The sequence below is a fragment of the Echeneis naucrates genome, chromosome 1, assembly GCF_900963305.1.
Source record: "Echeneis naucrates chromosome 1, fEcheNa1.1, whole genome shotgun sequence".
NCBI classification, from domain to species: Eukaryota; Metazoa; Chordata; class Actinopteri; order Carangiformes; family Echeneidae; genus Echeneis; species Echeneis naucrates.
In genome coordinates, this window is record NC_042511.1 from 1,531,502 (window position 1) to 1,558,427 (window position 26,926).

A 26,926-nucleotide genomic window follows, 5' to 3' on the forward strand; every position below is an offset into this window, starting at 1 on the left:
TTAGCTGAAAACTCACGTCCAACGTTCACTTCCTGCTCTCTTCTGGCGCCTTTGGACCGCCTTCGTCTGCAGCAGATGGAGTTTTTTTGGTTGTCTTTTTGTGTTGTGTTGACTGCTGTTACAAACCAAACGGCCCCCCTCAGAAACAAAAAGGCTGCCTAATTAGCGGGTGTATGTGGTGTCGGGGGGCGTTTACCGTCGACGCCTTTTATTTTCAGAGTGTGACGATGGAACAAGTGAATGAGGGCGCGAGCAAAGAAAAGGAGGAAGTTAGGAGAAGGGAAGGCGTCCTTTCCTCGGTCTTGTTTTTAAACTTGACCTCGGTTTGACCTCTGGGGTCGGCCATCTGTCTCCTAAAACCCCCGACCCCCATCTGCCTCCTTTCTCTGCGTCTCCTGCTAATAAAATGGTGTTAACAGCCTTCGTGCAGCCGGAGCTCTCACTGACGTCACCGATAATCATTTCTATAAAACAAAACAGCAGCAACTGAACCCTGCCATGTAATTACAGATAAGAATTAAATAGAACCCCCCCCCCCCCCCCAAAAAAAAGAAAAGAAAATTATAGAAAAATCAGTTTAAAAAAGCCCGGCAGGGATCAGAGGAGATATTTGGAGCGGCACTCTCTGATTGGCCGATGTTAATGTTTGTAATTATGAAGAAGAAGATATTTACAATAAGCTAAACTCATTCAATACAATTTCCATCTTTTATTCATCTGCTGGGGCTGGAAGGATTTTTCCGTCTCGCTGTTATTACCCTCTTGCTTGTTTGTGAAATGCCAGGAGCTTCAGTAGGCGGGAACCATTGATTCATTGATCTGAAGCCGCGCAAACTGCCGGCAGAAAGAGAGAGTTGGGGGGCGTTAAAACGGGGGGGGTCGGCCATGAGAAACACACTCATCTCTTGTTTGTTGCTTTGTCTCTCACCACTAATGGACAGAGTTACGACGTACATTGCCAAAATAACATCTTAAGACGGAGCCATTAAAATATAAAATAAATAGATTTTTTTAAAAACAGGTCGGAGGTCAGAAATCTAAATTATTAACAATTAATTTAAGGCGTGTTTTGATTTAACATATTCTTCAACATCATCATCGCAATCACAAGAACAAAGAAGAGCGATGAATCATTTGTTTGGCCGTAATAATCAGGGTGATTTACTTCATTTCCAGTTTTCTATTCAGCGTTATAACGTCGTTACTCTCTAAACTGGGGGATGGAGAAGAGTCGACTTCAATAACAGCGCCGCTCTTAAATCTCTGCAGAAACACTTCAGTTGTGCAGCAAGGTGTCTGCATCGCACAATGAAACTGATGAATAATCCCAATTCAGCATTCAGCAGCAGGTGAAGCTCAGGCGGAGCAGTATTCTGCAGGAAGTAGATTTTAGAAGATGCAACATAGTGAGCAACAATACTCAGATTGATTGATGTTAAGAGAGCGAATGGTGCCAATAAAACGCTCATCCATCATCACACCACCAACCAGTCTGGACTGTTGACACCAGGCAGACTGGATTCATTGGCTGATGCCAAATCCCGGTCCTGCCATCTGCTGCATGAGCAGGAAACCAGAGCCATCAGACCAGACTATGTTTGTCTTCAACTGGCCCGGTGTTGGTGAACCCGGGTTGTTCATTCTGGTTCTTCTGAGTCATCAGTCCCGTCCTTCTCATCAACAAGGCGCTTCTTCCACAACGCTGCTGGACTTCAGTCCAAATTCAGCAGCTGGTTCAGAAGGATTTTATTCTGAGTGCAGTGAAAACTGAAGGTCACATCGTGGAGGTTCGATTCTGTCAGCGAGTTAGGCAGCGGACTAATCAAGAGCAACCTGAAGATGAACAAAGATGTTCCCTTTAATGTCTTGAGCAGCGTGATATTTCAGACTGCGTTTCGAGTTGATCAGAATGTAAATCGATGTAGAAAGAGTTCCGTCCCTTCGTTCACTCTCTGAGATGATGTTTGCTCTCCATCGTGGTCCCTCTGGCACTCCTGATCTGTATCTGCACGACTCCTGATTGGAGCTAATTAGGAACCTCAACAGGCTGATTACGATTCTTATTCAATTCATAAATACAGTTTGTAAACTTTATAAAATGGGATGTTTGTCAGCTCTAAATATTCAACATCATCATCAATCAGCACAATGAAATTATTTTGGCTCATGTGACAAAAGAAAGCAATCAATATTAATTTCATTTCTGCTGTTTATTCTTTATTTTCCTGAGAAATTCTAAACATTCACCAGTAAGTGAGCGTTAATCTATTTAAAATGAATCGATCCATCACGTAGACCGGGACAGACTGTCAGTCCATCACAGGATCCACGAGGTGACATCACTAACCACTGCACCACCGTGCCGCCCTTATTTAAGACTAGAAACTAAAATGAACTCCAGATACAGACAGTGAGCAGATGGTGTGCCAGCGTTTTTGTGTCCTGACAGACCAGATCAGATCAGATCCCAGCGCCCGTCGCTCATCAGTCTGTGCTTGTCTCTGTAGGACCACAGTTCAGAGAACGGCGGCGGCAGCCAGGTGCTGTCGGAGTGTTCAGACTTCAAACAGGAGCAGTCTCGGTTCAGCCGGCTGGAGAGACAGGCCCAAGACTTCCTCAATGCTGTGTTCCACAGAAAAGGTAACACACACACTCACACACATCAGTCATTTCATTGCTCATTATCACGTTCCCTCTAGTCATGAATATCTGGAATATCCTGGTATTTCCAGAGGCTAAATCCAGGGAGGTCAAGTCAGAAAATTTAGTAAATTCCGGAGGGAAATCAGTTAATATCAGGAAGTATCACTAAAATTAACCCTATGAAGGAACACGCATTAGTTGTATTTAATTATTTTCCATCTCAACTGAAGTTGGAACTAAACTGTGGAGTTGACCACAGAAGGAATCTTTAGTGGTTTTCGTTTCAATACTAAATATAAAACAACCCCTCTCCAAAGATGGAAGAGAGACGCAGTTAAAAAAAAAAACCAAAACCCAAAGAGTCCTTCATAGAAGGTATTTTTTTGGCTCATTCTGACACGCTGCAATAATCAGTGGAGCCTGGCTTCTGTATGAGACGTGGCACCGATCTCATATTTTTTGGTTAGTGAAATTTAGTGGTTAAACTTCTGACTTCTGTCCCTCAAATCAGGGAGGAACTATATCCATCCATATCTATGTCACACATTGAGGTGTAAAGTTGTGCATCATCTGCATAATATGAGACTTTGTGCAGTTTGTAAGTGGATTAAAAGGGGGCCATGGATCAATCCCTGAGGGGCACCAAACGTAACTTTGCTCAAACTTTTACATTTGGAACAAGGCCGTTTCTGCCCTCTAGGTAGACCTTAAACTGGTTTATCTGGGCCAAAGAGGCCGACCCACTTTTCCGACCCTTTACTAGCAGTGCCATGATTACTATGAGAGGCCATGTGGGAAACTCTGCAGAAGGTTGTTTTACGTGGTAGAGGGTATAATGAGTACTAGAACTAGATTTGGAGGGGGTTAAAGACTGAGGAAGAGCTTCCCTGAATCTGTTTCCTCCCGGTGGGAAAATCCCACAAAAATGAAGAAGAACTGAAACGAACACAGATTAAAACTATTGAAGGTTGGTCTTCAAAGTGCCGAAAGGCGCCAAGATGAGCCTGAAACCGGACCGGGGGAGATGTCCGGCTCACCGTAGTCACATGAGGATTGCTGCACATATAAAAACTGCAGCCAAATTTTCATTTGGCTTTGGTTTTTTTTGACCACAAAACTTTCCGTCTGACTTCACTGTTGTTTTCTCCACCCAAAGCTTCATTTAAGAAAAGGTGCTGGCACTCGTGTTAAATTATTAAATCAACATTCCTCTTTGAGAGGTCAATTTCACAACGCAGCCTTTGAGGTAAATTCAGCCGACATGAGATGAAAACTTGATAAAAATGTGTTGGCACTGGTGAAAGGAGGAGCTTGGTGAGTTTAAAAATGGATAAGAAATAACAGCTTGGCCTGTTTTTATTGCACAAACAATCACCTGTCAGAGCTGATAAATTATTCACAGTACAACACATATGCTTCGGTTGCATTTTGCAGCTTTGTTGTTTGGATTAATGCCAAACTCTTATCACACGTGATGCCAAAAACAAAGCGTGGCTGCTCTGTGAATGCAGCTCCTTGTTAAAATCATCATAAAGGGTAATAAATCAAAGATGGCCCCTCTTCTTCACGGTCCAATAAATGCGAGGCGGCGTGCTGCGTGTAATTTCCTGCTGAGAGCTACCTGTCCCCCCCAAATGCACACGTTTAAATTGCTCTTAGTCTGGTACTCATTAAGCTCGACGGCCAGCGCTGCATTACTCCGGCTGTGTGACGTAATGACCGGTCTCAGCGGCGTCCTGATGTCGTTTTATACAACTTAATATGGATGTTTAAAGCGGACGAACTTCTAGAAGTATAATCTGATTTATGGCCGCGGTCAGAAGAATCTTTGTGATTTATTCAAGGAGCTGATTTGTAGAATACTCGTAAACACCAGTGAGGTACAACGATCCGCTAAAATCGAGCCTGAAACTGAACACCGTAAAGTTTTGAGTTTAAATTTCTTATTTCAGGAACAACCAACGACAAAACTCATTTTATAGGCTCACAAAGATCTGTGACTTTAGTATGTCCTTTATTGTGTCCTTAAAGCTGCTGCACAGATAAATGAAATCTTGTTTTCATCAGCTCAGGCTCCTGGTTTCCCAGTTAGATGTGTTAACCTTCATTCTTTTGTTTTGATTAACAAAGAATATGAATATTTGCTGAGTCATCACAATCCCCTCCAAACTGGCATCACGCTCCTTCTCTGGCTGTGTGTTTGCTTGTTGCGTTGGTGTCCATGAAGGGGGGGGGGGGGGGCAGATGTCCGTCCAATCAATGCTCGGCCCAAATCATTCTGGCTTCAGTCACACAGGCTAAAAATAGACAGATAGACTGTCAAACACACAAACACACACACACACAGTCAGACCCACAAACACTGTGAACGCAGCGTGTCACCATTCTGCACTGCATCAGTTTTAATGATGAAATAATGAGAGCAATCAGCTGAAAAACTGACGGATCCAGTGGAGCCATGTTTGTTACAGACCGACATTTACCTGTTTGGACTGCGTCTCTTTTAAATCTCTAAATGTTAAATCACTTAAAACGTGACAATCCAGATTCTTTTAAATTCAGCATGAAAAGGTTTGAATCAATATTCAAATTTTGCTCCTTTCACGTTGAGGCCTTCGTGTCTTTTTTTCCTCTCACTTGTTTGCCTCCAGTTCTGCGATCATTCGGCAGTTTGACAAATCGAACACTGCAATGTTTCCTATCAACGCCCACAAATCCAAACAAAATGTTAAATGATGAAGAAAAACTGAATGTAACTTCTTTTTTTTTTCCAAATTGTTGCGTCTGCATGTGACCCTGACTTTGTAACATGAATACCGTGGATGATTGTTAAAGGTTGATTTCACTGAAATACAGCAACAGCCGGATAACGTGCTGAAAACCAAAACGGTCCCGTATGTGACTTCCTGTCTGCTACAGTATTGACAGCAAACACTTCGGCCTCCTAAAATTACCCAGAGTACATTGTGGCTCCTGATCCGGAGATAAGACCGCACGCTGTCGACTTTCTGCCCCCGACAGGTTTCCTCTGTCGGGCTCGCAGCAGCATTCCTGAGCGGCTCGAGGAAACGTTTCTTATTCTCTCTGACCTCTTTTGTACCTTTTACACAAACCTGTGCTGTTACACAACAGCCATTTCCTCCCAATCATGCTGGGAACCCCCTCCAGCTGTTAGCTACAGCACATATCCGACAAACTTTTTTTATCTTCTGAATATGTTTTCAGCAGCAGGAGCAGAAGTCAGATGACTTCAACGGAGGATTAAACGATCCGTCCCAAACAACAAACGGCAGCAGCCGAATCTGCTGGATTGTGGATCTCCTTCGGTTTGACGTCCTTTAAACAGACGCAGATCGTACTTTGATCACGGCAGCTGTGACAAAAAGCTGGTTTTATCTCCAAAAAGTACAACAGCGTGTTTTTCAGGGGAATTGTTAAACATGCCAAAACACAAAAGTCATGTTCTTATTGAATACAGATGAAAGTTTTTTTTTTTTCTTTTATTTCAGCAGATAATTAGTTTCTGCCTCTTTGTTTTGAGGCTGTTTTTCATTTATCTGTCATTTATCATCTATAAAACACTTCATCATTAATCCTTAGTTTTTTTTTATCACAGCGATTGTGCAACTCAAATAAACCCTTGTCTTAAAGCTGAAGTGTGAATAATAATGACTTTAAGGATAAGATCATAAAATGTTTTACACAGGTTCAGGGAGGAATGAGTAAAACTAGTTTAAATTGAGGATAGTGTGTTAAAAATGACGCCCTCAGAAGAGAGTTATACACCAACACACTTTTTATTTACTCAGGCCAGAGTCTCTCTTCTTTAATGTAGGATAAATTTAATGACTTTGTCACTTTGGGGGAAATTGGAACAAAATGATAATAATGATAAATTATCCGGTTTTGTTTTCAGAAAATGATCCTGGAAGAAAAATCAGGCAGGTTTGTTTTGTTCCTTTACAGTCAGAGCAGAATTAGAAACGGACGTTGGCCGACCGGCAGGATTAAGTCTGAATGCTGCAGAATATTTTATGTTTTAATGTTTATGTGTTTAGTTCCTCAGGATTAGATTTTTGGGCTCATGTATTAATGCATTGTTTGGAGGATTTAGGGGTTTCAAACATGAAGGAATCCAAATAGAGATCAGTTCTGACTGGGATTATCTGGGACAATGCCAGATTAATGCATTAATAACAAATGAGTGTCATCACTGTCAATGTTTTCGCTCCCTCTGTATTAACCAGTCTGATCGGCGGTTTGTGTTTGTTGTGGGTTTGTTTTGTCGCAGCGGGGGACGGTGGAGATTTGATGGGATATAATCTGATATTTTATGCTTTGCTCTGATTCCAGAGGTCACGTTAAAACATGCAATCATCGTCTCCCTCCTGAAGTTATCCGTTGGTAACTGTTGAACCACAATAAGACAAACGCTGCTCTGAACTGGAGCCTGTAAGATTAATGTTACTAATCATAAAGACAATGACGCAATGCAAGTCTGTTCCGATGAAACGCTCACAAACCCACAAACATAAGAAAGAGGGAGAAGAATCCTCTTTGAGACTGCTGCCACTGAAGCCGTTTGTGATATCCAGGAATCGATAAACGAATTGATGGGTTCAGTCTGAAGAACGGCAGGCAACAATCTGCTGTACGCGCCGATATATCGCAGCGCAGGATTAACATCTGTATTCTGGATTATTTCTGTAAATCGGGATTACACATTCGTAATGAAATGAGATGAATAAACTGTGCTTGCTCTCTTGTGTCTTCTTCTCCCCGCAGACCTCCCAAGTTTCTCAGACCCTCACATTCCTCTAGTGGCTCGTGAGATCATGCAGCGAATGATCCGCCAGTTCGCTGCCGAATATACCTCAAAAACTACTCAGGACGACCTGCCCCCGCCCAACGGCACCATGAAGGACCAAAGCCTGCCGAGAGCGGCGTCTCTGGCCCCGGCCCCCTGCTCCCCGCCCGGGCCCCTGCCCGTGCCAAGCTCCCCTCCATCGTCTGCCTCCTCCTCCCCGTCCCCGACCCCGGGGCCGGGCCTTAGCCCCGCCTCCTCCACCGCCGTCGCCGCCGCCACCACCGCCTCAGCACCGACCTGCACCCAGAGCAGCAACAGTACGGGAGCCAGTAACGGCGGAGGGGGGGGGGGCACGGCTGCTGCCTCTGCACAGAACCCCGTCCTCAGCAAGCTTCTCATGGCGGACCAGGACGGCCCGCTGGACCTCACCGTGAAGAAGAACCAGGTGGACTCGGAGCCCAGCCAGCAGGGTAAGACCATACTGCTGTCAAACACATTCACATCATCTGTTAGACTGAGCTCAGGACTCAATCTCTGTTTAATCAAACTGAACCAGCGGGGGGTCGTTTCCGTCACCCAACACGCTGGAAGGTCGCCGCTTCAACCTGCAGCCACAATGTGACCGCTCACACACTTTAATACCAGCTTTTTGGAATCTGCTTACAGTAAGCCTCCTTAATTTTTCCAAAAAGGTTTAGGCATTTCCATCCAGAGCGTGCTCACACGTTATCTCTCTCTCTCACACACACAGACACACAAAACACCTTTTAGATGAATTCTGACAGATTATCCTCAAAGCTGGATCGCACACACGCACTCGTTTAAATAATACCGTCGATGCACTTTCAGGAAAAATTCCATTTTTTATGCTCCGAGAATCAATTTGTGTTCAACTTATCAATAAATCAGATTATAATACCAAATGGGAAAAGGTTCAGTGATGAACTGAGAGCTGCATACCTCCAATCTTTTTTTTTTTTTTTTTTTTTTTTAACGGCACATTTCAGTCCTCCAACAGCAGCAGGCAGCAAAGTGAGACGTGAATAAAAAGCAGGTGTTGAACACAGACGAGCGTTTGGCAGCCAAAGAGCCTCAGAGCTGAAAACCAAAAGCATCCTGGACGTGATGAACGCGAACGCATCATCAGTTCCACACAGGAGAGACTCATGTTTCGTATCTTTTAATCACTAGTTGTTCTCTTTTCTTCTTGTTGGAAATGAAAGCATGACAAAAATGAAAAATCAGAGTCCCGAGGCTGCGTTTTCATTTTTAAATACACATTTTGTGCTTAAAACTTAAGAAGTCATTCAGTTTTCTTTGAGCGTCGCTCCTTGATTTGGTTTTTATTTTATTAATCCTGATTCTGAGTTAAGAAAACAGCACAGCAAAAGACTGCCGTTATCTTCTTATGCTGTTAAATGGTGCTTCCTGGTTTCCTGCTTATTTATGTGTGACAGCCTGAAGGGAAATGATTCCTCATGCAGAACTTGCACAAGCCGGCACGGAGAATGTTATATTTCCAAAACGCTGCTGTAAAATAAAACGGTGTAGCTGAGGAACAGCAGGCAGTTTAACGGCTGATTTTTAGTGTCTCTCTGTGCTCAGACAGAGAAACATGGCTGAACGTTGGCACAGAGGAAACATGAGTCGTAGTTCATGATCGGATTAGACCCGAGAACCCCTCGCTGCAGAAAGCTGCCTGTCGCTGAGGAAACTGTTCTTAAAACTCTTCGGCCGTCTCGTCATTAGCAGCGCTGACAACAGCAGCACTAACACGGATTTGGATGCTAATTAACATGTTCATCAGCTCGGAGGAGACCCTCATTACTGTAACTCGTTACGGGTAATTAATCATGATGGTTATCAGTCGGCTGCAATTTGATTAAAATTCAACCAAGTTCTTAAATTCTAACTGGAATGTCGGTGTTGTGTAAACACACGTGTCCCACAGTTATTATTGGTAACATGACCTCATGTTTTCTCTTTTGTCTGATTAAACAACAAAAGAGCCTCGATGATTAGTGAGGTTTCCATAAAGGGCTATGTGGGTTAGAGGGGTCAAAAGGTCACGTGCACTTTAGGGATTACACCCAGCAAAAACACCGAAAGGCAGATCATCTGTTTGAGAGTTAATCTGCCAGCATTGCTGTTGAGACGTTGAAATGTGAAAAAAATAAATGCAGTTTTACCTGCACCTTATTTAAAATTTGCACGTAAAATATATACAGGCTTCTGCCCGGAGACGATATCCTCCAAAAAAATATTCAATATTCAATTCAATATTAATGCAGAAAAGCAATCAGGCGTTTTTAAAAGAGCTCATCTTGCTTTATTATACCTCTTAAAGTGTGTGTGTGTGTGCAGTGACCTGATTTCCCTGACAAACATATTCACAAATAAACTGAGATTTCACACTTAGCATGTTGCCATATTTCCAAGTCTCCGTCGGCGCCACACAGAACGTCTAAAAACATGTCAGAAGAAAAACAGAAGCTGCTCGCGTGTTTGAGGATTCATTAACAAACTGCTCAAACAGAAGTGGTCTCTCGCTTCGGAGGTAAATTTCAGCAACTGTTTGATGCCCCTGAACACTCAGCGGCGTTCGTTTTCAAGTATGAGTGACAGGAAGTGAGGACTCACATGTTGTCCGTCTCACTGTAAAAAAAAAAAATAATAAAATAAAAGCACAGCTCCTCTCTCCGCGTTTTGATTAACAGTCAGCATATGGGAGAATATATGAATATATATATATGATGCGGTTGCCACGGTAACACTGCTCTCACTGAAGTTAATCAAATCTTGATTACACTCCACTTTTCTTGCCATCAAACAGTCAGAACATTAAAAGAACGTCTGGTGAAAGCCGGAGGAGTCAAACTGGACAAACAGTGTCGTGACTTACTAAAACTTTAACCTCACGCTGCTGAAATGATGAATAAAAATGAAGTTCATAGAAAACTGACGAAGGAATTAATTTCCTGACAATACTTCTGTGAGGAACATTTCTACTTCAGCTCATGAATAATTATTTTTACTAAAGATTTAATTCTAACAAACTGAATTCTTCAGTTAACCTTTACTCTTTATGTCTTTGTCTGAATAGAATTCCACGTTCCTTTCATATGTGTCTTCTTCTTATTATTCAGTTATTAGTTAGTTATAGTTATTATTATTCATATACAGTTAAAGCATTGAAGGCTTCTCTGGTATTTCAGTTAAAAGTGCCGATATAGATATATTTTGTTTGAGTGTAGATTTTTTTCTCCTCTCTCAGGTTTCTGTCTCACCCAATAAAAAATATACTTGATTCTTGATAAATGTGGTGGATCCAGGTGGGCGGGGCTTAGGGGGATGTGACAGAGAGCTGTCGCCGCTTTGTTGTGAGACTCCGTTTCTGAGAAGATCTTTGGTACTTTCACTGTTTTAAAACAAAACCTGGACCTGAAAGAGAGTCGGAGATCAGACGGATATACGGGACCTTTAAAGCCAAACCAGATTAAATTCAGATTCACTGTCAGATGTATCCACATTTAAGTTTCCCTCTCTGTGTCGATCCTCAGATGGCGTCCTGGACTTGTCCACCAAGAAGAACCACAGCGCCTTCCCCGGCTTCTCCCCCGTGTCAGGGGTCAAAGGGTAAGAGCAGCGCCATCATGTGCTAAAAACAACACCACGGAGGTTAAAGTGGTAGAGTCCGGTTCAACACCAAACACGGAGGAGATAATGTCAGCTCAGATCCCAAAACCCCAATCAGGCTTCTCATCTTCAGCCAACCAGCGCCGATATCATCTGTAGGAATTCCTGTCGGTGAACTCGTCACACCGTTCGACTTTTAGATCTTTTCAAACAAAAACAGAGAAACAAATACTTTCTAACATTTCATAGCAACACTTCAGGCTCCTCAGAGGTCAAACTAAAAATGGTGATATCGTCAGAAAGAGAGCACAAAATAAACAAAAGCAATAATAATTAAAAGTTATTTTCATTCTATTTTACTTGATTTATTTGTTGGTGTTGTATACAGAGATAAGAAATTGGAAGTCAAAGAGCATCAATGAACCCAAGCCAGTTTAAAATCCCTTTCTAAGAGACGAGAGACGATTCTCAGGTAATCAAGCAGCTCAGTAAACATTTTCTGGTGTCACTTCATTATCCAACACTAAATGTGTCTAATAGCCTTCGAACAATGAGCAGCGTCAATAAAGCAAATTAAAAAACAGAGCTGTGGAAATTAAAATCCAAGATCCAAGTCAAAGGAATGTAAAATGTGACTTTGTAAAGATAAAAAATTATTATTATTTTTCTTTTAACTGCTTGCTGAAGTCAAGGAGTCAACGTCTCTGATATTCTCCCAGGACCTGAACGCATCAAAGCATGAAGAGTAAATCGCAGCACAACCTTCAGGAGTCGATGTAGGACGAGATAATCCGAAGTGGTAAATAAGAGAAAGGACACCAAAGAAGCAGGTAGATCCTTCGCCAGTTTCATAAAAGATGCACGAAACGACGAATCCTCCGCTGTGTTGCAGCACCGCCGGGACTTAAAGCACCAAACAGATGGACGCTCTGCTCACCTCTGAAAATAACTTCCTGAAAAATGCATGGAAATTTTCCTCCGCCGCAGATATTAGTCCACAAGATGTCTATGAATCAACACAACACAAAATCTGTGGCAGGTGTTTTTTCCCTGTCGACAACCGCGACAACCTGGGAAAACCTGGAGCGGATTCAGGATTGGCATCCTCATTCACTCAGACCGAAGGGGGTCGTCGGCAAAAATGCACAAAACGAATCATCAGATATCCAGTGAGATAAACTCCCATTTTATCTTCCAAATGCCACAAACACATTTGTTGTGTAACTGAAAACGAACCTCAGAACTGATGAGCGTTCGTTGGGTACTTTCCATCAGCATGAGTCAAACCAGCCAAAGATTTTTCACTTTTATTCAGAACAAATCCAAATGAAGTTGTGTTTTGATGAGACTGCTCAGGTTTGTCGGTCATGCCAGCGTTGTAGAGCAGTTTGTGTATCCTGACCGGGAATCAAAGCAAATGGCTGAGGGGACACGATGTCTCCCTCAGAAAAGCTTTCCTGCGATAAGAAATCAAAACATTTTTCTCAGTTTTGAATTGTTTGTTCGCCTCCATGAAGTTTGCAGCGTCAGTACGCAGGAAGCTGCTGTACGTTGCGACATATTTCTTCATGTCCTCATCGTGTGCTGCCGGTAAAGATCGAGTTTCAGAAGTCTGCCACAGGCTGGGAACAGTTTGACAGCAGGCAGAGAATCGACTTTGTGGGCAGGTCTGCAGGTCCGGAGCTCAGCGTGCCCTCTCAGCGTCCTCCATTTTTGGAGGAAACATTCTTCGATCTCTCTGTCGCCGACCTTGAGTGAGTGCAGCCGACGCCTCCCACCTTTCATCTCTCATGTATTTGTTTCAGTCAGACGCTCGATACCAAAACTACCATCACACTCCGTCTTCAGGCCTCCGAGCGAGAGGTCAAGAGCAGGTGACCAGCTGCTTCTCTTTCTTCGGTTCCGTTTATCGATGGTTCTGTGTTGCAGGCTGAGCTTTTATTGATGAACATCCGCTCTGCCTTACAGTCATCATACTCGCTTCTTGCATCGAAGGGAAATTAATAATCAACGCCGATCAAGCCTGCCATTCCCAGGAACACTTTTGATTTGTAGGTCAAAGATGGATTAGGAGCAGTTCGATACCCGGAGTCGCCAGAGGATTGTAATGGAACACATTTCCTAACTTCACAGTTTTTAAGGCTTCGATACGAAAAAGAGCAGTTTTGATGTTTTGTGTTATTTTATTGATTTTATTCAAATAACAAGCAGACGTACAATTTCACTGAAAATATTTCAGGTTTATAGATTTGAACCTTTTTTGACCAAACTTGCTGCCGGCCGCGCTTCAAATCACAGAAACTTCAGGAATGTTTGCGCTATCAGAGAAATTCCAGCAGCCTCTGAAAGCTGAGAAGTTTTGCTTCACCTTCCGCTCCTTCTTGTTCTTTAAATGTTCTGTAAACTGCCAGTTATCGAAGCTTCAAACAAAACAGAACAGAAAAAAGCACTTTCTGGACTGTTTATGGTTAAAACGAGCAAAAAGTCCAGGAGGCTGAAAGGGTTGAAAAAGGAAACGGCAGAATCTGCGAGCTCACTCTTTTGGGGATCCCCTGTCTGTTGTGTTTATGTCTTTATTTCAGTTTTCCTCAATCCTCAGATCTCCCGTTACTGTCTGCTGCCGCGTCCCCTGATGACTGTAACCGAGCGCTCTGTTAGCGTGCACGCTCCAAAGCTTCTCGTTAACCCCGTATTGTTTTCAACGAGGCCGAGACCACCCGCTGCGATAATCTGTTTTAAAGCTCGTGCTGAGGACTCCACACACTGCACCGTCAGCTGCACTGTAGCCCAGCCCCACCCCCACCCTCCTAGTCATCCACGGGCTTGACAGACAAGCTATTTCCTGTTATTACGAACCTGAGGGAACATTTTCTTAAAGAGCCTTTCCACTGTTGCTATAGTTACTTAGCAGTAGGAACACCAGGCGGCTGCAGCAGTTCAAGTGGAGGCACTTTGCATGCGAGTGTGCGTTTTAGCAGCAGGGACGGTTTTCACAAACTTGATCTCCCAGACAAAAGGCCGAAAATTTCATCTCAACGCATCCGAACAGAGATACGATTCCAAACACCGGCCGAAATTTGATTCATCCGACAGGAGACGATTTAAAAAACAGAAACTGAAATACGGACGCTGTAGATCTGTTTGAGCCCGTCAAGCCTTTAAAGCACAGAACCGTCTTCTCATGGCCGCCTGTTAAAGGTCACGTTTAACCTAATTGGCCAGCGCTGTTATTGCAAATGTTACATACTTAAAAGGAAGCTGGGTTCTATATATATATATATATATATATATATATATATATATATATATATATATATATACATATATATAAAATTGTGAAGTGCTTAATGGAGCGTAGCATGAAGTTCATCTGGCAGCAGAAAGGGATGGAAGCAGCAGTCAGCCTGTTTACCTCCATGAGCTCTAATTATTCTGCGTCCACATGTCTGAAAAAGGATCTCAGAAACAAACAAAAAAAACCCTGCATGGTTTTGGCTTTCAGACTGTAATAGTTTGCTCTCATGTTTGTCTTCCTTTAACTCTTTTTCTGTTGTTGTGACATTATTGATTGGCTCAGCAGACGCTACATGCTATAAATACTATTCCAACACTTACACAGACCGCTGGAAGAATAAAGAAAATGCAATTTGCACCTAAGTGGAAAGCCAATGTGATTATTTATACTTTGATGTGCTTCAGTGAGACACGGCTTTCTCTTTTATTCCAAACCCAATAAAAGTATTTCTGGCTCTCTTGCTGTCTGCATTTTAGCAAACAGTGACAAAACTAAAAAAAAAAAAAAAAAAAATAGCTGAATACAGCAATTTATGGATTGTGATGTGAATAATAGTTCAAGGTCCTTTTCCTTCACCTGTACGGTGATAGGTCACATCATTGTTGATTTATTTCTGGTCTCGGGATCATCTTTGTGCAGGATCTCTGCTGCTGATGTTAAATCCTAACCTTCCTTCTTCCTCTCCATCCAGACGTTCGGTCAAAGTGGAGCACACCCAGCCGGAAGTGGACGAGGAGGACGGCCTGCTGCAGAGAAGCTTGCAGGACGGACTGAGGGAGAACTTCGTCGGCTCCAACTCCTTCAAGCCCCCGTTGGCCCGCTCGCTGCGCATCAAGGAAGAGCTCCTCAGCCAGAAGCACCGCCTCCTGAGCCAGCCCGCTGCTCTGTCATTGGCCAGTCTAGAGTCCGCCAGCCTGCTCAGCCACAGCCAGTCACCCTCGTTGCTCGGCCAGAAGGGCTCTTCCTCTTTCTGGGGGAGTAAGGCCCACCTCGACAGCCTGATGAAGCTAAAACAGGCCAGTGGCGCTCTGAGTGGGGCCCTCAGTGACCTCAAAGACCTGCCCGCATTCCTGGAGAATCACCACCACAACCACCACGGAGCCTTCTCCATCAAGAGTTCCCTCCACCATCACCACAATCAGGTCTCCAAGGCCCAGCACCACCACAACGAGGGAAAGAGAGACCAAGGCCACTCTCCTCCTGTCGACCTGAAGATCCCTCAGGTCCGGGGCATGGATCTGTCCTGGGACTCCCACACCTCCGAGCTGTACAGCTACGGCAGCATGGGAGTCGGAGGCGTTGGCCACGGAGAGAACACCTTGAGCCGGAAGCTGAGAGCCATCCTGCCGAAGCAGAACCGCCGCGGAGGAAGTCTGGGAAGCCTGCTGGATGGGGCGTCCGACTACTGGAGCTCCGACTTGGAGCACTCCATCTCCGGCCCAGCGTACTCCACCTCCGACATGGAAGGGGACCCAAGCTCCAAGCAGCCGCGGAAGAAGAGGGGCCGCTACCGCCAGTACAACAGCGAGATCCTGGAGGAGGCCATAGCGGTGGTGATGAGCGGGAAGATGAGCGTGTCCAAGGCACAGAACATGTACGGCATCCCGCACAGCACCCTGGAGTACAAGGTCAAGGAGCGCATGGGAACCCTGAAGAACCCCCCAAAGAAGAAGCTGAAGCTGATGATGAAGATGGAGGCGGGAGGTCAGGATTTTCCCGCCGAGTCTGAGAACACGCCAACCTCGACCCCGCGAGACGACGGCCCGCCGCTGGCAGCTGCCGAGCTCAAAGACAATGTAAAAGAAGAGATTGATGACAATTTCAAACCAATCGACTAAATGACTTACACATGTAAACCTCAGTCTAATGACTTAAGTAATTTGAAAACGGATGGGGCTTTATTTGTGCCAATTTACTTTGCAGTATCTGGGTGAGCACAAACGCAGGGATAATATGAGAAGGATTCTTAAACTGGAGAGAAACAACCAATCGGATGGTTTTTAAACAGGCGTCACTTGAGCTGGACGCCATACGAGCATTTGTTTAGCTTTTATATCCGGGGGCTTGACAAATGCAGCTAAAGACACGAGATAAATGACAATTGATTAAATTTCCTTAAGCATGCTGATAATCCCTTTGCCCCCCCCCCCCCCCCCCCCCCCCAAAAAAAAAAAGCCCTCCCTTTTTTCTTGAACTTGATACGCTGATTCACTGCTGCTTCTAAACGCAGTTTGGGCTTCGGACCATTCCAATTTGTGGAGAAAATGAGGGGAAGGTTGAAAATTTACTCCTTTATGAAAAAAAAAAAAAAGATCCCCTCTCTCGTGGATTACTAGCTGAAAATTGGTAAGTGAGCTGTCTATTACATTTGAAGCCAACTGTAAAGTTTAATCATAACATCGATATTCATCTCTGGGGTTCCAAATCAAAACCCATCCTCTAATTGCCAGGTAGCCATGACGCTTTAACTACAAACCTTTTCTTTCCTCCTTAAGATATTCTGCTAATCTCTGTGTGGATGAAAGCAACATTGACCCGTCCGTCCTTTTTTGAACGAGAAAAGACACACAAAAGTCATTCAGGGATGCATGTTTGTGAGTTTCGTGGACACTACTGACTTCTTTTTCTTCTTTCTTTTCGTTCGATTTGTTTTGCTTTCTTTTGCACTACACTTTGGGTCTAGCGCTCACAGACCAGGTTACCTCGGCATTGTTGCCCCTCGCATCATGCACTTATTATGGTCTGTCTCTGAAGCCCAACCTCTCAGTGGGTCAAAGGGGGGTGCACGTCACCTGCGTACACTGATCCATAATCAGATCCGGGATGTTCTTAGGCCCCACCCCCTTTTTTTTTTTTTTTTTTTTTGCCGATGGACAAGCTGAGGGGGAGGGGTCATCTGATGATGGATCAGCTGTTTTTAAGGTGGAATGCTACCTCGTGGACCTCCGTCAGTGTCTCACTGCTGATCCTGGAAAGCCAGAGATGCCTTCAGGTTGCCGTCCACGTGGCGTCTGAAGTGAGCTCGTCCGACGAAAGCCTTTTAGGATCAGAATGTGAAACTCTGCTGCTATCCGTCTGATTATCGTGCTCCTATTCAACACTTTAGCTGGCCGAAGCAACGATACGCTTCTGATGGGTTTTTTTTGTTTGTTTGTTTGTTTTTTTTTTCCCCTTTTCTAATCAAACTAAGCAGAAGCAGCTTAGCTGACAAGTTTTAAAGGAAATTCTTCTCTCTCAGACGTCTAAGACAGTTTTAGAGGCAGTTAACTACAACAATGTGCATTTATAGAGGAGTGTTAATTAAGGGTGGTGGGCAGGCAATATGCAGTGGGGGAGGGGTAATAGATTGAGGTGAGGGATAGGCAGATTTTAATATATTATAACTTATTATGACTGATTATATAAAAGCCAATCTGCGATCCTGGGTTATTCCTTCTCTCCTCATTTTTAACTCAGGGTAGCTGAGACTGATTTTTTCCTCTTGGACCTAAAGTAGACAAACAGGAGGACGACTCACATCTCGCACTGACGCTTTGCTAAATGGGGGGTGGGGGACACGTGAGTAAATACAGCAGCGCCACGACCAACAGCCCTGCCAATCAATCGTGAGGAAAAAAAAAAAACAAAACAACAGAAAACACTGACGTCGCGTTTCAGGATCGAACTTGTGGCGCTAAACTTTTTTTTGAAAAAAAAAAAAAGCACTTTTCAAAAATAAGAGGAAACAACAAATAAAACAAGAGAGAAAGAAATCTGAGATTATGCATGTAGTGTAGCTCTTCTCTGAGGGAGGTGGAGCGACGAGGACGGAGAGAGGAAGAAAAAAGCTTTAGTGTGTGAGGACTTTCAGAAAGCTGCAGCTTTGGACCCAAACTACTTCGTTTTTTCCCTCTCGATTACCTCCACAGATTTAAAAAAAAAAAAAGGAAAAACAAACAAAACGAAACAAAAAAAAAAGGTCAACGGCTTGAACAAGTTCAGTTTTGTGTAGTGTCGTCTTGTTGGTTTCCCGCCCCTCGTTGCTGAACAGAAAAATCATGTTTTTTTCCAGACGGGATAAGAAAAAAATCCCTCGGAGGACGCAGGTGGGAAGGATTTTTTTTTTTTTTAAGAAAAGGAAAGAAAAGCTCTTGTGATGTTTTCTATCAGGAAATGGTCGAAGGAGACGGCAAAGCTTTTGGTTGTCATGTTTTTTGCTCTGTGGTAAATGTTGCTCTTCGCTCCGAACACTGCCTGGTGCTCACCCAGTCTGTGAGATTTTTTATGAGAATTGTACCTCTCTTGATTCAGATGAAATGACGATGAAATGATTCACTCCTTTTTGAAATGTATTGTATATTTTATTTATTTGATCATTTACCTTTTTTGTTTGTTTGTTTATTCTCTTAAAGAAAAAAAATGGCATGCACCACGCCTATGGGCTGATTTTGGGCCAACAGAGTAAATTATCTTGAGAGAATTTAAACTGAATTAATATTGAGAGTTAATCTTTATTTCCCCGTCTTCGTAGCTCCATTGGCTTGATTGGCAGGGATGCATGGCCAATGGGAGGAGCCTCAGAAAAAAACGCCCCCCCCCCATCGGGATCAGCTAAATTCCTGGTGTGTGTGTGGGGGGGGATCATCATGCATGAAATGCATCCAACACTTTGACGATGCCGAGCATTCGAAGTGTCTAAAAGGTTGTAGTGTGTTGAGTTGGACGCAGCGAAGGACAATGCACTGATCTGATAGTTAAAACAGGATCAAAGCCTCAACGCCTCTTATAAAAAGGCTTTTCACTAAAACAAACTTCCCCTTCCCGCCGCTCACAACAGAACGAACCAACCCGTCTGGCCTGGTTCATGTAATGCATGTAAAGCTGGGCTCTCTCTGTGTAGAGGGACTGTAATTGGAAATTGATGCACAGGTTTGCATGGATAAACTCCAACAGCACTTAGGCTGAATTTCCCTGACTGGGTGATTCCCGTGTATAAATGATGAAATACCAGAAATTCTGACGTCCTTCACTCCGCATTTGGTCATAAATTTCTCAGCGCTTTCTGAAAAAGATGGTTAATTTAAAACTCCCACTTTCAGCCTGATCTTATCTACTGAGGTGCATGCCATTTAAGGTGTATTTATTTCATTCCATTTGTTTTATCTCTTTGGTTCTACTGATTATTTATAGTCATGTGGTTAACAGCTCCCCCTGTCCAAAAAAGTCCTCCTTCTTACAACTGAGTCTCACTGCAGTTTGAAATGAAACCTCGTACTATATAATATAATTAAGAGAGCAGTATATATCTATTTATATACATATATATTATCAGATAAACTCACGTGATAAATGTAGTAATGAACTGAGACGAATATCTTTAACCACGACAACAATAGTGATCTTCAAAAAAAAACAAAAAAAAAAACGATGGCACTGTCAGTTCATTTTTAACAGACTGTTGTTTTTATCCGTTTATTCGCTTCTTATTTTCACTTTTACGCTGCTTGCGTCAGAGATGTCGTCGTTTCCTGGCGCAGGCGTGCAACAGTAGCCTTCAGTACTGTAAATGTCTCAGGAATGAGCCAACGGGATGGGCAGCAATATTCGTCAGTCGGAAAATGACGCAGACTAACTAACTACCTGAACTAGATGTAATTTATAGACGTGTATATATACACATATATACATATATAAACTATATGTCAGCTATACCTCACTCTCGGAATAATGACTCCTTTCCGTGCCTCGTACTTTAATGTATCCCTTACCTGGGAGCCTGGCGAAGGGATAGCCGATACTCTGGGAAATATAGTATCCTCCGCTGTTTCTTTTCTTTTATGATTGTTTGTTTCTCTCTTCTTTGTTTCACCTCCCTCCTCGAAGGGAGGAGGGAGACGCTTCAAGTGTCTGACTGACCAATATTTGCCACCCTACCTCTTTTCAGGTATTTATTTCTTTTTTTTAAATTTTAGTTCATTCTGTTTCCTTATTTGTTTTTTGCAACCACAAAATCAGACTAAAGGAAGTGTAGAGTGAGCGAACGGAGTCCTGGTCTTAGCGGCGTCGGGGTTTTTGGTCGTTCAGGTTGTTTCTTTCTTTTCTTTCCCCTCTGATGGTGACAAACGTCTCCACGTTCAGTCGTCTGGTTTCACCCTGGAGGAAATAAGTCACGTCGGTCCCACCCTGTCCTGAGAATGAAGGGTTTTTTTTGTTCACTTCTTTTTTTGTTCCCCCTCTCTACTGTCTAACTTTATTGGGTGTTTTTAGGCGTAACTCAACTCCAGGTTGAAACCTGACAGGGGGATTTTTTTTGTTTTGTTTGGTTTCTATGTCTTACACCTAAAGAAATCAGAGACCCAGAGGGGCGATTGGGGGACAGGTGGACAAGTTAACCCTTCTTTATCTGCTGTTTTTTAAAAAGAAAATGATTCTATTCAAAACCTACCACACTGCATTCCAAAACAAACACAAAGAAAACACCCCACACAAAGTGAACTGTACCTTTTTATGAAGCTACACAGTATATATGTATTTATTTCACTGTTATTGCATCTTCAGGAAAGCCAATCGATTTCTTTTTTTCTGCTTTTCAGGTTGGTTTTTATTTGAGATTATTTTTTTTTCTTTTGAGTGAAAAACTGTCAAAAAAAATGTCGAACAGCGCCTACTGTAACCTCACTTAGTAGATGCCGCATGATGTGCCATTTTGTTTGAGGATGGTGCGTGATGCTGCCAGCTACCAGGAATAACCATAATGTATATGATTGCCATGCTCCTCTCTGCAGAGGGGATTCTTCTGTTTCTTTTTGTGTCACGCTGCATATCTGGTTGTCATTTATACCTCAGGTCCGACCACTTCAAAGCAGCTGATTGTATATTAGAAAAAAAACACACACACAAAGAAGAATCAGGATTTTTAGTACGGCTCGTTTCCAGATTTTTAGATGTACGCGACAGAAGCAGTTTTTGAATAATTGTCGTTTTCTCTTCGTCGTCATTCGTACTGTTGTTATTCTGATGACGTCTTCTTTTCCTTCCTTTGTTTTCATATATATATACATATGTATGTATGTATGTATATATATATACATATATATATATATATATATATATATATATATATATATGTATATATATATATAAAAGAAAAGACAAATTCTTCAAAAGCCAGAAGCCAGGTTTCTGTGAATACATTTCTGTATTCTCTTGCTAGCACATTCACACAGTTGTGGAAGAGCTGAACGCACACACACACTCACGCGCACACACAAATGCACACGGACACACACATATATAGAGACATGATGCACCTACAGCAGCGCTCTCTCCTCATCAGGTAGCCACACTTTGTGTGGGCGAGTTATACGTATAATTATGAAGCTGGGAGTCTGCCGTCTCTTTCAGAAGAAGGTGGGTGTGCTCAGCCTGCAGAACATCAGCCGAGCCGGCTGATTTTGATCTGACACGCTGGGACACCTCCGGCTCTGCCTCTGTGAAAATCTCTGTTTTATTTCTTTCAATCATGTCCCCCTTACAGTATTTTTCTGCTGCAATTCCTCCCTTCTTCTTCTTCTTCATGTGACCAGTCGTCTGTTCGGTGCATTCCTGCGCTCACTTACTGACAGTTGTCGTTTTCTCTTTTCCTTCCCGCCGCCGTCATCTGCTGACAATTGGCAGAATCCAATGCCTGGCGTGCGGACGTGGACTTGTTGTCCTCCTCTGTGGGCGGAGATGCACTGAAGTAGAAGTTCAGGCCGAGTTTCTCTTTAGGTTGTCGCATGCTGGTCTGTGGAGGCCGAAGCTTCACAAATTGGGCTCTATTTACTGCTAAATCCTGCCTGCTGTAGTTTTTGTCTTTCTTGCAACAAGATCTGTCCTCCTTTGATGCAGTATGAAAAAATACTCGGTCCATTTGTGCATACGTTTTTATTTCTCAGTCTCACATCAGTTTAAATCAGTTCACGTCCGAGAGTCACTTCAGTGTGACAACGTTGGCTCAGCAGCAGAGTCCAGTAATCCACTAAACATTTCATTTGACAGCAACCTGAGGAAATGTTTGCTTTTAAAGGTGATTTAAAGCACAAAAAACTATTGTTCAGGACGAGTTGTGTTTTGAGAAACCCACTTTCAAATTGCAACTTTTGTGACAGAAACAGACCAGAAACATTTCCGTTAGACGTCCATCGGTTTTGTAATTCTAAATAAGATAGTGGACATTCAAAACTATTCATTTCCAAATTCCCGTCTCATCAGTGTCCTGAGCTTTGCTCAGTTAGTGGTTGTGTTTGTTTGGAGGCTCAGATCTCAGATCTTATCTTAAGGGTTGCTTCTTTATCGTGTCATAATCTAACTGCCTCAGTTGTTCCAAGAGCGACGGGCTCCTGTCGAAGCAAGATGCCATCAGATTCAGGTCAAATTTGCCGTTTTGAAGCGCCCCTCCTGCCCACCCTGGTGATAATGCTGCATCGTGAATGGCCCCCGTGTGCAGACATTTTTCTCACACTGGCTGTTCCCGCCTCCAGCGAGCCGGCGGTGCTGGTGTGTGTCTCGCCCCTCCGCCTCGTTGGAGAGCCTCCGTGCAGATGGCGAGCCAGACAGACGTGGCGGTCTGAGGAGGTGGATGGGAGAGTGTGACGACGGAGTCTAAGTGAAGTAGAAAAGAATAAAGGTCGCCGTCCCCGCCCCCACGCCACAGTTAAACTGCAGGCTTTTAATGGAACAGCGCTGAAATTCTCTTCAAACAAACGAGCTCTACCTGAGTGCTCAGCAGCGTCTCTGAGACTCTATTTACAGAAAGAAGGGAATTATTAGGCAGTGCAAATACCAGACCCGGCGCTGGGGCTCAAATGGAAGAAAGCAGCGCTGTGTGGAGGCAAATCTGGTCAAAAATGCTGCGGGACACATTTCCTGGTGTGTTGCCATGACAACCCTGCAGCTTTGTTCCTGTCGTGAAGGTGGCTCCTTCAGAGCCACCGACGACCAGCTGGTCTCTGCTGCACCCGACTCTCAAAAAAACAAAATGAACACCTGATGTGTCCATCAAGCACCCGTCTCCGTCCTTTCTGCTACCTCAGACTGCCGACTCGGAGTCGAGACAAACTGGATTTGAGAAGTTCATCGGCCTTCCAGACGTTTGAGGTTAAACGCTGCGAGGACTCTCCGAAATGTGTCAGCTCTTGATTGTCTTGTCACTCAATAGTGGGAAGTTTGGCAGATTGTAGACAGTTTGAATTTGTTGTCACTGTCTTTGATGAGAGGACGTCCCCTTTGCTTCAGCTTCGTGGCGTCCTCTCAGCCCTCGCTGGTCGGCGGAGCGTGAGTGCCGTGGGGCTGACAGGCCTCATTTAGCCCAGCAGCTCCTCGGACCACCTGGGGTCGGGCCTCCGGGCCTCCATCTTTCTTTTTGTCCTTAATCTTTTTTATAGAGGCTTTGCCGCGCTCTCCCCTCCGATGAGGAACTTACAGATTTGGATTTTTTTTAATTGAAGGCTTGAGGTTCTTCCCCTAACGAAGGGGGGAGGCTTTTATCTGGAAGGAGAACAAAAACCAAAACATACCACATAGACACAGTGTGCTTGGTTGTTGGTTAATATTTCAGACTTGGTGAAAATTTCATGAAGAGACTCGCTGTTTGAAAGGTGTGGAAGTTAATGTTGTATGATGTCTCTGATCTCTTGTTTTGATGTTTCAGGGTAACAAGCTCTGTTTCTGTGTTCAAAAACTGAAAAACAAGGAAAAAAAATCAGCTAATGAGCAGGGTTTTGTGTTTTGGTGCGTTTCTGTGATTCCTATTGTTGCTTCTTAAAAATGTGATTTTCTGTCGCCGTCTCTTCTTTCGAGTTAGGACGTCTTCTTGAATTTGAACTTTTTCTGTGTGCTGGACGACAACCATGTACCTCCTCTGTTATCTTTCAGTTGCGATATCTACACTACATGCAGATAACCCCCCCCACACACCCCACCAGCAGCGGGGTGTATTTATAGACGAGCCGCGGAACAACGACGGCTCATGAGCGCGACGATCGATGGTTAGGGTCAGACAGAGCAGCACAGTCGGCGAGCGGATATCGGAGTTCAGTCTCCGGCCAGGAAGTTTGGCAGGTGAGATGAATATTCCGTCAAACAGTACATGAGATTAAATGTCATGCAGAAGATTCCTACTGCCAAACAGAAACTATTCAGAAACACGACCAGGCGAGCGTGAAGCACCTCACACTCCTCTGGCTGAAGTAAACCAGAACACTTAATGAAAAGGGTCTCTGAAAAGCCTTTTTTTAATTCTTACTTTTGACTGATTCTGTACATTGTTTTCAGCCAAATACTTTTTCAGTGCTTTATGAACAGCAAGGATTGTAAATATGAATAACTCTAAGCAGGGGAGGCTCATATAGAGCTCACTTTATCGGTCCACCTCGTTGGTCCTCTGGACATCTATCTTGTAAGACTTGGACTGTTGACTTTCCAAATGTCACAATTCAGGAAAGGTGCTCGTGAAGCATAAAAAAAAAAGAAGAATAAAAATAAAAGTAAAAAGACGAGCACTTTGACTAAATCTGTGTTTGGGAAAGCAATGCTGAGTGTTCTTTATTTCAGTCTTTGATAACATTTTCCATCTCTGTGTTTCTTGGTGTGCAAACATGTAAAGACGATGGAAAAGAAAAAAAAATTACAACACAGAATACCTCAGAAAAGAAATCCATGTAACCTTGACGACCTCCTCATATTGTCAGATTCTGTCCATCAACACTCATCTCCCAGGCACTTTCATTTCCTGTCCTCTTGTCTTTGTTTACCGCCCTTCTCGCTTCTGTCGCCACGCCGACCGTAGCGCCCGGCGGAGGTCTCCATAGCTTTGGTTTTCCATCCTTCTTTCGTCTCTCACCGTTTTTCTTTGTGAGCGCTCTTTGGCGGCCCACCTCGACTTCCTCATTCAAAGACACAGAAAGAAGGTTGTTAATTCATCCATCTCTCTCCTTTTTATTTTCCATTGAACACATCACACAGTCCGAACGGCGTGTAAAGATTCACGGAGGCGCTTCTCTCTGAATCCCCGCGAAAGACGAGATTTTGTCGATACAATGACTCGTCCTGTCTTTTTGATTTTTCTCAAGTGGGTTTGCTGAAAGAACGAAGGCCGACGTGTGAACACTTGAAACCACACAGACCCCGTGTTGTTCCATTCACATACCTCTTTATCTACTTATCTACTCTTTATCGTTGTTGAAAACTGAATGTAAAAAAAAACAAAAACAAAAACAAAAAAAAAATGCGAACACAACTAACCTCTAATTTAACTATACTTATTTAAAAATAAGAAATACTCTATATGTGCACATAGATATACCTATACAAGCCCCACACAGACACAGACACAAATGCATATGTATAAAAAAAATCTCTAATGTCATATACTTTTATCTTGAACAGGAAGAGGACGAGCCTTTTCCATTGATGATTCAGGGAAACCATACAGAAGTCCAGTGCAGTACATTTGGTGAATTCACTGTCACTCTGTTGCTTTTGATGTTCGTTTTCTTTCTCCGTTCCTGCTTGTTATTTCCCCATAATGTAGCATAGAGCGAAGGGGCATGGCAACGTTTTCTTTTCCTTTCTGTTAACAGAAGAAGTAGGAACTAGGATAAAGTGTAGTCGTAGTCTTTTTCGAGCCTGACTCTGTGAAAAGGGGGGTGTTAAGTTTGATTGTTTTTTAATCCTAAAGCAGACACTGTAAAGACAGTAACTTTATGGAGACGACTTGGAGTCGACTTGGGGTTTGGGGAGGGGGGGTGAAGCGTAGGCGGTGGGTTCTTCAGGACGGTTGTATATAGAACTGCTTTACCCATCAGCCCCCGCCTGTCTTTTTCACAGGTGGGGTGGAACTGTATATTGAAGGCACTGAGGAGGAACGCTTTGTGTGTTTTTATGTTTAGAAAAGTAAAGACTGTTTTATCTGAAGGAAACTTTAGGGAGGGGAGGGGAGGGCGGGATGGGGTTGGGTTCGTCCGGAGCTTTGCCGGGTTGGTTGACGTTGACCCGTTGATATTTTTGCATGCTGGTGTACATACCTCTGTATCAGTCCTTTTGTCCGAAGAGGCTGGCTAATCCAAAAGCTCTTTTTTTCCTTTTTTAGTTTTGTTCCTCGGATCTGGTCCACAGGACAGATTCGGATGTTTGGAATATGAAATATTGCCCCTAAGAAGAAAAGAAAAAAAAAAATCCCTTTCCTGAGAAGAAGGAGCACCCAAGGTGTTTGTTTGTCACTGCAACAGCTTTCGTAGTGGTTTTTTGGCTAAAGCTCTTTTGCAATCATTTTTTTCCTCGTGTAAAGAAACAAACAAAAAAAAAAAGTGCGTATGAGTGTGAATCTGTGTGACTGTGTAAGAAATAATGTGAAAAGCTTGCTAATTTTGATTTTCCTCAATTCTTCTCCAACTATATTTTAACCAGAGAGCTGTTTTTGTTTTTTTAAATCTTAGGAACAGGAACCTACCTGTGCGCTCGTGGTAAATCAATAGAAGGGCGCACAAGTTTGAAGAATCTTGGCTGTCTGTAGAAAAAGCAGACCC

At 43.4% G+C, this 26,926-nt stretch overlaps 1 protein-coding gene across 1 annotated transcript in view; it reads left to right on the top strand.

Moving 5' to 3' along the window:
- lcor (ligand dependent nuclear receptor corepressor) overlaps positions 1 to 16,533 on the top strand; it is a 54,110-nt gene extending 37,577 nt beyond the window's left edge. The window contains exons 4-7 of the mRNA XM_029529071.1: positions 2,508 to 2,640; positions 7,429 to 7,920; positions 11,011 to 11,086; positions 15,073 to 16,533. Of these exons, the coding sequence (XP_029384931.1) occupies positions 2,508 to 2,640; positions 7,429 to 7,920; positions 11,011 to 11,086; positions 15,073 to 16,219 (1,848 nt within the window). The 3' untranslated portion in view covers positions 16,220 to 16,533. The remainder of the gene's footprint in view (positions 1 to 2,507; positions 2,641 to 7,428; positions 7,921 to 11,010; positions 11,087 to 15,072) is intronic.
- The last annotated feature ends 10,393 nt before the right edge of the window (positions 16,534 to 26,926 follow it).